Below are 12,614 nucleotides of genomic sequence, written 5' to 3' on the forward strand. Positions count from 1 at the left end.
TTCCACTACTGGAGAATTGAAGAAGAATCATTGATACACTTCTTTGCTCCTATAGTGAGAATGCAACAATAGAAAAGCGCCTTACCTTGCAGTGTATTAAGTTACCTTGTTTAAACGTTTCCCAGATCATACTTAGACTGAAGTATAGAAATTCAGAGGGAATTGAAAAAAAAATTAAGGAAGGTATATTAGTGCTGTTTCCTCATAGTGTTTCAATTGTCATAGTCTGATCTTTGAGTCCACTGTTTTTCACTCAAGCAATCTGTTTATTAATATGCATAAAAACATTATACAAAGGCAAGGCAAGACCATGTGATATGTAGATGAGCACAAACTCTGAAATCGGGCAGTCTTAGATTCCAGTTCTGATTTCACCGCTTCAGAACCTGTGAAGTCCTAGGAAAGTTACTTAATGTCTCAGAATCACTGTGTCCTCCTCCCTAGGGCAGGGCTAACAACACCTCTCTCACAGGTATGTTGTGAGAAGTGAGTGAACTGACATCGACAAAGAGCCTAGTACCGTGTCTGACACAAAGTAAATACTCCATCACTGTTTGTAGTTCCTTTCCCTAATACAGAATGAGACAAAGGAGGCCCAGTTGCTTACTTATTCAGCAGATGTTGCTAAGGAATATGTTAGGTTTCATGAAGTCTGTAGATTACTTTGAATCAAATCCTACCCCAAAATGAGCATGCAGTTTAGTAGAGTCAGTTAGATACCTACATAATAAAGTATACAAGGTGAGTAGTGCCATAACAAAGATACAGATGGAGTGATGGCACTTAGCTGGGGGACCAGGAAAGGCTCAGTAAAGGGGAAGATGTTTCTTTGGATCTTATCAATTAAGTGGGATTGGACTATTGGAACTGCAGAGTAAGAGCTTTTCAATTGGCCTGAGCAAGTTTAGGAAGGGGAGTAGTGGAGAAAATGTTTTGTTGTAGATACCACTTATTTCAGGGTTGGAAATGCAGGTTGTCTAGGACTCTTGAATATCAGGCTAAAGAATTTCGGACCTTATTCCATAGATAGTATAAAGCAATTGATTGTTTTAATTGACTGACAAAATCAGAATTATATTTCAAGAAGAAAGTAATCATCAGTATGTTGGACAAAGTGAAATAGGGAAGAAAGGAAAACTGAAAAATCACTGCTCGGCAAGCATTTTTTGAGTGCTCTGTGCTAGGTGCGAGGAATGAATAAAAGAATTGCTTTTTACAAAAATGAATAAAACAGATTGCTCTTTAGAAGCTCACAGTCTAGTGGATGAAACAAATAACTAAGAAACAATGTGTTGTAACAAAGATGCGGGCAAAGGACCATGTGAACGTCTAATAGGAAGAGATTGGAGTTTTTGGCAAAACAGGTAGGCTTCCGAGGGAAGGGAAGTAGGACTAGTGTTGAAAGATGGAGAGACACGTATTTGCCAGACAGAAGGGAGAGGAAAGGTTTCCCACAGTGTCTGCCTTTGTGAACAATTCAGGGAATTGCTGTAAAATGAGCTCTGAACTGGTAGGCTATTTCTATTTTGGAACCACCTCCTCATCTCCTAATAGTTTTAACAAAAACTCTTGTTGCCTTCTAGTACATTACGCTGCTTCCTCTATGAAATCCCAGAGGGAAAGAACTATGTTTTTACTCATTTGGGGGGAGGTGGTCCAGCACATAGTAAGTACTAATAGCTATGGATGGATGGGTAGATGGATGTTGTGAAAAAACAAACCTCATAATCTTTGTTTTTTCGTATTTGGCATCTTATAAGATAATATATCCTAATGCTTTTGATTCTTTATTTATGTGATGTAGACCTTTGAAGTTCATTCAGAACATGGAAATGAAAGCAGTTGGATCTGTGCTCTTCTACCAAAGGGCTCCCACTGCCTTCCTCTTGTCTATATGTATAGTCCTCACAAGGCCACTGGAAAATGAAACTCCTCGAGTGGGTTCTGTTCTCAGCCTGTAATCTGAGTCTGGCAGTCTCAGTCTGAAGCCCTTTGAACCTCCCCGCTTGGTAGCCCTCTACTCTGCGCTCCAGTATCACTCATTTTCTCGGTGGCAGTCACCTCTGTCAGAAGCGTATTAGAACTGGCACCACTCTCATTCTGCACAGGGAAGGGAGCGTCCCCTCATATCCCCCGGCCTATCCCATAGTGAATGAAGCATGCTCGGAAAAGTATGATGGTCTGAGTGCCTTGGGAATGCCTGCAAAGGGCTGTGTGTGCTTTTGCTGCTATTAGATCCTAAGGTTTGGGGCCTTCCAGTCTTCTGAGGAGGCCTCCAGGTGCTGTCCACTAATGATCACGGAGGCTGCTCGTGGGAGCCTCGGGGGAAGATTCCCCTGTGTTCCTCTGGCACTGCTTTAGAATTGAGCTCCTCAGAGCACCGCTGTTTATGTGTCCTCTACCCAGGCTTGAGCACGAATCCCCCAGGAGCATGAATTCCCTGGCCCCTAGCAAAGTGCATAGCATGTAGTATCTACCATCTATCAGGAATAACATTTTCTAATCCATGGGGGGAGAAAACAGTAAATTATCTGACAACAGCCAAAATAGAACTAATAATCAAATTTATTGATTTTTTTTCATTCACCTGAAACCCCACACTCACATATACACTCACTTCTTATCTCCCATCTCTGCTTTATTTTCCTTTGTAGTACTTTCTAACATATTCTGTGTCTATTCTGTTTATTTTCTGTCTTACTAGAATGTAAAGCCTTTGAGGGCAGGGATTTTTTAATGTTTGGTTCAATGATGTCTCCAGAGAGTCTAAAACAGTGAATAGACGGTTACCGAATAGGCCTTCAATAAATACTTGTTAAATAAATTGTTTTAATAAAAACAAATACAGCCGTAACATGATATGTCCAGGGAGGTAAAAGAATTGCTTTGTGTACGTTTAAGGGGCATACCACTCTTAAGGTATTAGTGGGCTTATTTTCATTGACTGTTATGTGAATTATTTCCTAAAGCTTGAATGTGAAATGCACATTTTAAAAGAGTTAAACTAGCTCTACTCTAATATGCTATGCCTCATTTTTAGTTCTACTCTAATATGCTTCACCTCATTTTTAGGTCGTCCAGTTTACAGCAACAAATATTTATTGAAATCTACTTTGTGTCGTGTCCGTGCATACAGTAAGTGCCGAGGCCCTGCCCTCGAAAAGCAGATAATGTAATAGGAGAGATAAAGTGCTATGATAGCACTGGCACGGGGTGCCACAGCCATACACAGGAGACACACCTACCCGTCTGTGAGAGGGAGGCTTCTTGGAGTCATCGGCATCTACAGTGAAATCTGAGGGACACACAGGAATTAGCAAGGACGTGGTGGGGAAGCACAGGTCTTTGCCCTTTGGAAACTCACCACCTAATGGGGCAGACAGCTAAGCTACCAACCCTAATACAGTGTGTCCTAAGAGGCGTGGTCAAAGTGCTCTTTGAAGGCAGGTGAAGAAGAGATTGATGGCTTTTGACAAAGTCGAGAAAGTTTCACCATCCCAGGTGAAGTGAAGCTTGAGCTAGGTGTGGGAAGACAGGAATGTATTAGGCAGGAGAAGCCGCCTCTGGAGGGATGGAGACGAGCTGGTATGCGTGGATTTGCAGGGAATCAAGAGTGGCTGAACCATCTATAGGGTAAGAGTGCTAAGAGATGAGACTGGAGGGAGGCAGGGGCCAGATAGTAAAGGGCCCAGGATGCCGTGCTGAGGACTTCGAAATTTATTCTAAAAGCAGGGGAGAAAATTGTCATCTTTTTCACCATGGAGATCTGTATCCATACCACACAGAAAAGGAACACTATTACATGATTCAGTCAGCACTTTTCATCTGAAACAAAAAGACAAGTAAGTACATTGGGAAACATCAGAAAGAGACCTAGGGATTAGGGAACCAAAAAGGAAGTGAAGGTAGAGGCCTAGGAAGAGTTACTTCTGCTGCAGTTTTAGGCCTTCATATTGTATGTGTGGGTCTGTTTGGGAAGGAGGAGGCCAGGTATGCTTAAAGAGCCAGTCGAACTGAGTCAGTTTTCCAGGTTTTGATGGTCTTGGCCATTGACTTCCCAGAGGCGAACGGTATTGATGAGGATGTTGGAGCATTTCCCCTTGGGTGTATGTACGACACGGGACTATCTGTTAGCAACCCTGACTTGGAGTAGATTGAAAGTTACCCAAAGCTTTTTCTTCAAGCTAACATCCCCATTGTTCCTTGGAGCTGTAGTGGGACCAAGCAGAGCAAGTCAAAAACTTAAGAGAAAAAAAAAATGTAGTCATTTGTAAGCTGGGAGATGGTACATGGAGTTTATTATTACTATTCCCCTCTGCCTTTATATATTTTTAAAATTTCATAATAAGCAGTATTATTTCTTAAATAGTTTGATACCCAAGAAACTCTGATAATAACAATTCAAATATGTTTTTATCCTCATGAACTACATTTATTTTCCTTTTCTACAATAGTAAACATAATTCTTTAAATGTGTTATTTATATGCTACTTTAAAAATGTGTCTTTTATTTATAGAGTATGCCAAGAATAAAGCAATGTAACGTGTGGGATAGGTGACAAATAAGAGCAAATCATTTGCAGTCCCAAAAAAAGTATAGCTGTTCAGGTTGGGGAGAGCAATTGATAAGATTGTCATAGTATACTAAACATAGAACAAATGTGCATTGCCTTTTTTTCTTTTTAAGTGGCACTAACTTTCAGGAGCAGTGTTTTTTTGACCCTTAAATTCCTTAACAGGCTTTATAAAAGTTATCCAACATATCTTCCCATTCTGCAACGGGCTATTGAGCGGTGGTATGGAGAGCCAGCATGTACAACACCCATCTTAAAGCTTATGGCAGAACTGATGCAAAACAGGTAAGAGGTGTGATGGGGGAGTGAAAAAAAGCAATCTGTTTGGCAGCAGTCTCCAGAGATGAGAATTCACTGCCTTGGGTGTATATGTATATTCAAGGTTTAGCAAGAACCAGCAACCAAAACATGATCAATGAATGCAATAGAACTAGCGACATAAGGCTGAGTCCTTTTGGGAGAAAGGATATAGTATACTTAGGTATATATGGGAAATATGGAAATGGGGGAAAAAAATGAAAGGCTACAGCCCCCATTATTTAAAAAATCAGATACAATATGGAGGAAGGGCAGCTATGTTAACTGTTTCACTGCTTAACTGCAATTCTGTAGAATTTTAAAGCAAGAGAGAAGTTTAGAGGTCGCTGAGTTGAGATGTTTCATTTTATGGATAAGGGAACTGAGTCCCAGAGCAATTCAGGACACATAGTTTGTCTCAGGAGCCCAGGGGATTGTTTTTGCTTTGACTTTTAAGTTATCCTTCTTCCTCTATGCCAAGATGCATGTATGTGGATGATTTATGCACTCACAATTTTCATTTAAATAGCAACTACAACACTTCTCAGAAATTGCCTCATTGACCTTATAATTTGCATAGACCAGCAGTGATTCAAATACTCAGCATATAAATATTAACAAAGATGTAGCTAAAAGAGAAAAACTGCAATAAGCTAATTGGTTTACCGCTTTAAAATATGTCACTGTGAGTATGGCTTAGCACCAAATTACCTGTCACTTAGCCATCCTGCTTCATCAGTTCCCCTCTGTAAACCGCGTGCTGGAAGGGAGCTGTCCAGACAGGGAAGGAGCAAGGATTGCAGCTCTAATTTTACCTCTGGTGCTGAGTTTTTCACAGCAATCATTTAAAATTTTTAAAGCAAGAAGTGGAAAAAGACCTGGCAAATAAATAAATGTGAGTATTCTTTTGAAAGCTGTTAGGTTTTTTTCAAACCATTCTCATAGGTGATTTAAATACTAAAGAAGAGGTTACTATGTATTTTATATTAGACATTTAGTTTTTATTCAGTTGTAATTTTTCCAACCAGGTATTTGACATTGCATATTACTGAGCTAATATTCAATACTAAAGGAAGAATCATTGCACTGTATATTGTAAAGTATTTTATATCTGCCATAGGCAGATCATTTATATCTCACACAATTGTCTTAGTAACTATCCAGTGAAAATTGGTACACTCAGAAAATGTTATCTTGTCTATATTTGTCTAGAATCTAATGTGCATTACGTATTTACGTTTCTTTTTTAAATCAGTACTCACATACAAACAATAATATTTCTAATAAGTTGTCATTGCATTTAATTCTAAAGCAGTTTGAAAAGCATGGAAAAGCAACAATTTATTCTATTCCTGGCAAACAGGACTTTGGCAAATGTCTTTGCTTTTTGATATTTCTTTGACCTGCTTTCATATTTTTTACTAATCCTTTTAGAAATATATCATTATTTCTTGAAAGCACAGGAGCAAGGCATATCCGCCAACTGAAACCAAAGTGATGTTAAAAAAGCAAATATTATTTCAGAGTGGCATATCAATCCTTTACTCCGTTCATCCCGTTCCTGCACCTGTCAGGAACTGGGGAAGTAGAATTGTTCTCATTTAGAACTTCTGGGATTTCTTTCTGTTTACTTGAGCTATGTGCAATGGAAACTATGGTCGGTATGTAATTTAATGTGTTTGAAATATGCTTGAAGTATCAGATGGTTCATTATACAAATGTGCAGTATTCAAGGTACCTAGATTTCCTATCTGTCATTTTAGAATTTGTTTTTAAAATGTGTATTGGGCACTACAGGAGATCTCAAATTCAATCTCTATCAAAGTAGCTCTATAAACTTAGACATACACACCCGAGTTTTTTATTATTGTCTATGAACCACTTTGCATGAAAGGAGAGGGTAAGAGGTCTGTGATATAGGATGTCCCGATACTGTTTTGACAGACAAAACATGAATTCTTTGAATCAGCAAATAAGTGAAAATAACTTTTCTTAATTGTCCTAGTATTTTTACAGTGAGAAAATTAGCATACATATTTTTATCAACACTAATTTCATGGACTACCACTTTTTAAGAGGGATAATTGTACTGCTGCTACTCCTAATAAGTGAAAATGCTAGGCATTTTAAACCTATATTTGGTTTCTTTATCTGCACATACAGTCTAATTTTTTGTTATATTTCTTAGATCCCAGCGTTTGAATTTTGATGTATCATCTCCTAATGGAATTCTTCTCTTCAGAGAAGCTAGTAAAATGATTTGCACTTATGGTAGGTATCTTTTTCCATATTTGTCTCTGCAATATAACTTTATCTCTTTGGAGGAAAGAAAGATGTTAGTTATTTTGTTATTTTGAACTTCATATCTGTATGCATTTGTGAATTGGGTAATAGGAGTGCAAAAAGCCAGGTAGCTATCATATTGACATCAGGAGAAGTCAGCAGCGTGCCTCTGACTACAAATCATTCCTGACCAACTTGATGAATTTCTTTTGGATAAAATTGCAGTGTCAATAGGCAAAGGGAATACACTAGGTAGAATATTGAAAAGTTATAGCATATTCAAAATGGCTAAATGTTACATCAGGGAGTTTGCTGTCTTGGGTGAAGGAATGCTTAGATCGGTGTGTCACCAGCACTGAATTCTGGGAAAATGTCCTGGAGCAGTAAATACTGTCCTATAGGGACTTTGGGGCATTACACCCTGGAATCAGAGTTCAATAGTAAAGACTGTCCTTTTCAAAACATTGGGTTAGTAGTTAGAATTGGGCCTTAAAACTACCATGAACGCTAATACTTGCCAATTCTGATAGCTTCATTAATGAGATTCTCGATTCTGACTCCTTTGTGTAGCCAAGGAATGGGGATAGGATGGGTCAGTATCGTCTGTGCTCTTGCCACACACTGGACACCGGAGACGAGTGGGCTGTGTACAGTACACGTCTCCTTGAAAGGTGTTTCCCTGTGTCCTCTTTTATTTTGTCTTCTTTTTTGCCTGTCTGTTCTTACTTTCCTAACTCAATAGCCATCTCCAAGTACATTTGGTCTCAAAAATTACCTGTGATTCTCACATTTCTTTTTGAGTACCCAGAAACAGGTTTTACAAAATTTTCTGAAGCTTCTTTTGTGTGTGTGTGTGTGTGTGTGTGTGTGTGTGTGTGTGTGTGTGTGTGTGTGAGCAACCATTAAAAGCATGTTACTTTTTAAAAAATAAAAGCCTATTTTTTAAAAAGCAGAAAAACAATTGTTTTAAATTGTTTTTACTTCAATTCAGAACCCATTCTGGGGCTCTGTATGCATTGCAGGTAGGCCTCTGTTGAAAACGCTTAGTTTTAATGGTACCTTTGATTTTTAGAGTTTGAGACTGTAAGTGTATGGAAACCATGGCAATCACCTAATTAAAGACAGTAAACTTGCACTCTCTTATTTTCATCTGTACCAGCAACTACATTGCCACAACTTTTGCATCTGTTGAAAGTGGACACATTAGATTCATATAAAGTAGAAACGCTTTGCCTCCTGAAGGTAAAGTGGACCCCTTTTTAAATATTCTCAATACAGTTTGCCATACTTCCCGTATATACTAATTCCTTTCCGTGTCTCACTCTACAAAGATAATATGTCTAGACCTTTTTTCCAAAAGCATAATACCTTAGAAAAAGCATAGTTTGGGGAGATGAAAAGATGCGAATACCAGTCCTAGTACCAGCCCTTACCAACTCCACGACCTTCAGCCAAGACAGCACACCTCTTTGAGCTTAGTTTTCTCATACAGAAATATAAGAACACAGTCATCCCTCAGTATCTGCGGAGGATTGCTTCCAGGTCCCCCCACGGGCCCCAAACTCCATGGATGCTCAAGTCCCCTACCTGAAATGGCATCGGATTTGCTGATAACCTATCCTTGCATGGAGGCTTCATTCGCATGGATTCAGCATGATCCTCGGCCCATGACAAATTCAAGTTTTGCTCTTTGGAACTTACTGGGATTTCTTTTCTTTTTTTTTTTTAAGATCCACTGTTGGTTGAATCCATAGGTGCGAAACCTACGGATGTGGAGGACCAACTATAGTGAATAATACCTACTGAGCTACTGGACGTGTCTAGTTAGGATTCGAGGTGGTTAATTGAGGTGGTTAATTGAGCTACTCTGGGTAAAGTGCTTGCCTGGCACAGGCTATAGCATGGAATAGGTACTTAGTGAACGTGCCTGTCCTTGATCCAGAACTGTTCTCTTGCCCGCACAGAGCCAGCCTGACCACGTCACATTTTTGTTCAGGGACACCTCCTCCTTGGACCACTACTCTGCTTCCTTCTGCCTATAACAAGGGCAGAATTTCTGCTTCCTCGCTTTTTAAAAGAAAATAATACTTTCCAATATGAAACAACGCATGTGTAAGAATTTCTTAGTAGTCGAAAGAGCTTTATACAAATGTTAGAGTCCTATTATCAATCACAGTTGTAGCTTTTGTTTCCCTCTTTCTGGGTCCAGTTTCTTTCTCTAAGTCTAGTTTTTCCTTTGGGGCTTATTCATGATTGCAGTGGGGCTGAGGAGAGCAGGAACTTCTTACTCTTGCAGCATGCCTGGGTCTCTAGGACAGAATGTATGTCCAGCAAGTGACACTAAAAGGAATCTCAGAACAGTAACAAATCTATGGGCTTCAAAAGCTGTCCAGCCCTCTCTCAGGTTGTCTGACATAAACCAAGGCATTGCAACAAAAGTTGAGGACTATAACTATGGAAGGATTACACTGGAGGAAGAACAAGAGGAGATAGAGGGAAAGAGAGGAAGGGAAAGAAAAAGAGAAAGGAGGTGGAATGGAAAAGAGAAAAACCTTCAAAGCGTTCTTGAGAAGGACAGCCAGTCAGGTGTTTTCTTACCCTGAGGAAAGGCTAGGCGATTAGGCTAAGGCTCTGCTCCTCAGTTTGGACCAACAATAATGGACCGATAATAATAATTTGTGATCGACTTTTATGTGCCTGCTCCTGTCCTAGGCCGTTTATCACGCATTAGCCTGCTGAATCCTCAGGGCAGGTATTAGCTGCCACCCATTAGTCATTGGCCTTGGTTAAGTTCCTTGGCCTCTTTTGCTTCCGTTTCTTGTTAAACAGAGAAAATAACACCTACTTCATAAGACGGTTATGAGGATTCAATCAGATTGTACATGAAAGGCCCACAGACCAGTTAGCGACTGGTTATTGTTATGAAGAAATTGAAGCCCATGGAGGTTAAGAGATTTGCCAGCTATGGCACAGCTAGTGGTTAGTTCAGTTGGAATTCCATCCAAAGTCTGTATGACTTCAGACAGTAGTCTTTCCGTATTCCTTATTGCTATTTGGGAGTTGCCGAAGGAAGATTGTGCCTTGGAGATTTATGACGAAGCGCTGCTCTTTCAAGTATGGTGGTTTCTTTCCTAAAACTTAAGGGAAATCAAGTGGGAAAATGTCCTTCAGCTTTGTCACCAGTGACTTTGGCACATGCTCTTTACATGGAAGGCTAGAAAACTGATTCCCGTGCTGGCCCCCATCAGCCAAGCTGATTTCGTCTGTGTTTACCTTCTGTAATGTTTTATTACCCATGCTTTTACCTCTGGAGATTTTAATATGCTCATTGGAGGGAGGTCATGGGGTTGCCACGCAGGAGTCTAGAAGATGAGGGAAAGAGTGACGGGGAGGACACAGAAGAGCCAGCATTGTTTACATCTTTGGTAAGCCAAGGTAAAGGAAGGGGAAGCCCATGGAGGAAAGAGGCCGGAACAGTCTGTGATCCCTTCTGTCCCCATCCTCTCTGGGCTTCTTCTCGGCTCACCTCTCCTGGGCAGTATTTGGGGAGTCAGTGACGGGGGCGGCACAGAGGGGGAAGGGCTCGTTTCCAAATGCACCTGATTTGTCACATATTTTGTGGGATACCTCCACCTCTCTGCTCAGTGAGACTGGCAGGAAAATAATACTTTTGATATGCTTTTATTTATCTACATTCTGTCATGATATACTTTGATGTAAGTTTTTAATTTTGCTTCAGCTCTCCGCTGCTCTCGCCGTTACAGCTCAGGGTCAGCAATGAGGTTAGCCACAGTAGCACAAAACAATTTCCTGTTTGTACAGCCCAGGTAACATTTGGATGAGGATTAAATTTTACCACATTTTCTACTAGCCCAAGCCTATTATTTCTAATGAGTTTTAAATTGCTTCAAGAACATGAGTTTTAAAACTTAGTGCTATGATCTGTGCCGCCCGAGCAACTTAATAAAAGAAATTTCTTTCTTAAATTTTTTGGTTAAAATGTTGCATGCAGTGTAATAAATGTTATTACTTTGGAAACCTACTTCTCAGTTTTAAGAACTGGATGTTTTTTATGCTCAATTTCCATTTGTCTCATCTTTTCTTCCCTTTGCCTCTGGGTCCTGGTATCTTTAGTGACATCTGTTGGTTGAAGAGTGCACAGAAGGGAGAAATATTGATTGTTTTCATAAGATTGGCCAAAATGGAACTGATTTTATTCCTTCCTAGGTACCTTATTTAAGAAAGCTCATGTGTGAAAAGCTGAACTTTAAAAATGAATAGAACAAGCTGTGATTATTCACTATACATAAGAATTTACTTCAGGGCTCTTTTAAGTAATATATGTTCCAGGTGCATTTAAGGTATGACTTAATATGCGTAAATTGAATTTGTAAAGTACAAGCCACTGTTATTTATTATGACCTAGATAACAGACCAGTGGTTTTCAAATGGGGTTTTACAGAGCCCTCGAGATCTATGAAAGTGCCACAGAGGCCCTCCAGAGAGGGGACAGGTGGGGACCCTACTGCCACTTGGACCAGAACCACCCAGCTATATAGGTACACTAGATTTGTTTGTAAAGGGTGTCACCTGTTTAAAATAAAAAAATATGAAAGAGCTTGGAAAGTACTGGCATGTACTATGAGAAGTGTTGTAAGAATGAAGGATTATCATTGTATACTTACGGTTAAATAATGACAAAAAGTAAGGCCAAGAGAGGGTTTTGTATTTTTTTTAATGGAAGAGGTAATTGCCTGGTATGTATTCCAATGAGATGATCTAACAGCAAAACAAAAAGTGATTGATAGGAGAGAGTGAGAGGAAAATTGTAAAGTACAAAAGAGGAGATGGTTGGGAGCCAGTTGAACATACTGAGGGCTTAGCTTCTACAGAAGACAGTGAATGTGAGATGCTAACCGATAGGCAGACGTGGTAGTGAACGTTTACAGTTAGAATGTAGTCCCAAAAGTAGATTTACACATTTTTATATTTTTAATAAATATTACCAAATTGCCCTCTAGAGTGGTTATACTAATTTACATTCCCTACAATTTTCTTAGTTTCCCACAGCCGTATCAACATTGCATTGTTTTACTCTTTTTCAACCTGAGAGGGAAATAATAGTCCTTTCCAGTCTTCACAGCTTCAGTACTGTCCCAAACTCCACGTCCAGGGGCCTTGGCTGGTTGGCACAGAGACAGCAGGTTGAGTGACCTCAAGTGAGGGAATATCAGTCAGCAAGCTTGCGGTTCTCCCCCCATAACTGTTCTAATGACAAAGGAAGGTATTCACCCTACAGAGCTGTCAGCTAAGTGGCAACCTCGCTTTAACATTTTAGAGATGAAAAGGTGAATCAGTGTAATGGATTGCTTTGTAAGCCGGGAAATATCATACTGTTAGGTCTTCCTGGTACTCTGAGTGCATCTTATCCCTCGTACTTTTTCTTTTCTAAGTATTCCT

General features: G+C 39.7%; 1 protein-coding gene across 9 annotated transcripts in view; it reads left to right on the top strand.

Moving 5' to 3' along the window:
• The window catches only part of RANBP17 (RAN binding protein 17), a 255,586-nt gene that overhangs the window by 197,367 nt on the left and 45,605 nt on the right, over positions 1-12,614 (top strand). For all 9 annotated transcript variants that reach the window (XR_012489874.1, XM_019741153.2, XM_074313890.1 and 6 more), the window contains 2 exons: positions 4,752-4,859; positions 7,060-7,142. Coding sequence is in view for 8 of the 9 variants with exons in the window: in XM_019741153.2 (XP_019596712.2) it covers positions 4,752-4,859; positions 7,060-7,142 (191 nt within the window). In the remaining variant the exon portion in view is untranslated. The remainder of the gene's footprint in view (positions 1-4,751; positions 4,860-7,059; positions 7,143-12,614) is intronic.

The sequence above is a fragment of the Rhinolophus sinicus genome, linkage group LG10, assembly GCF_036562045.2.
Source record: "Rhinolophus sinicus isolate RSC01 linkage group LG10, ASM3656204v1, whole genome shotgun sequence".
Taxonomy (NCBI): domain Eukaryota; kingdom Metazoa; phylum Chordata; class Mammalia; order Chiroptera; family Rhinolophidae; genus Rhinolophus; species Rhinolophus sinicus.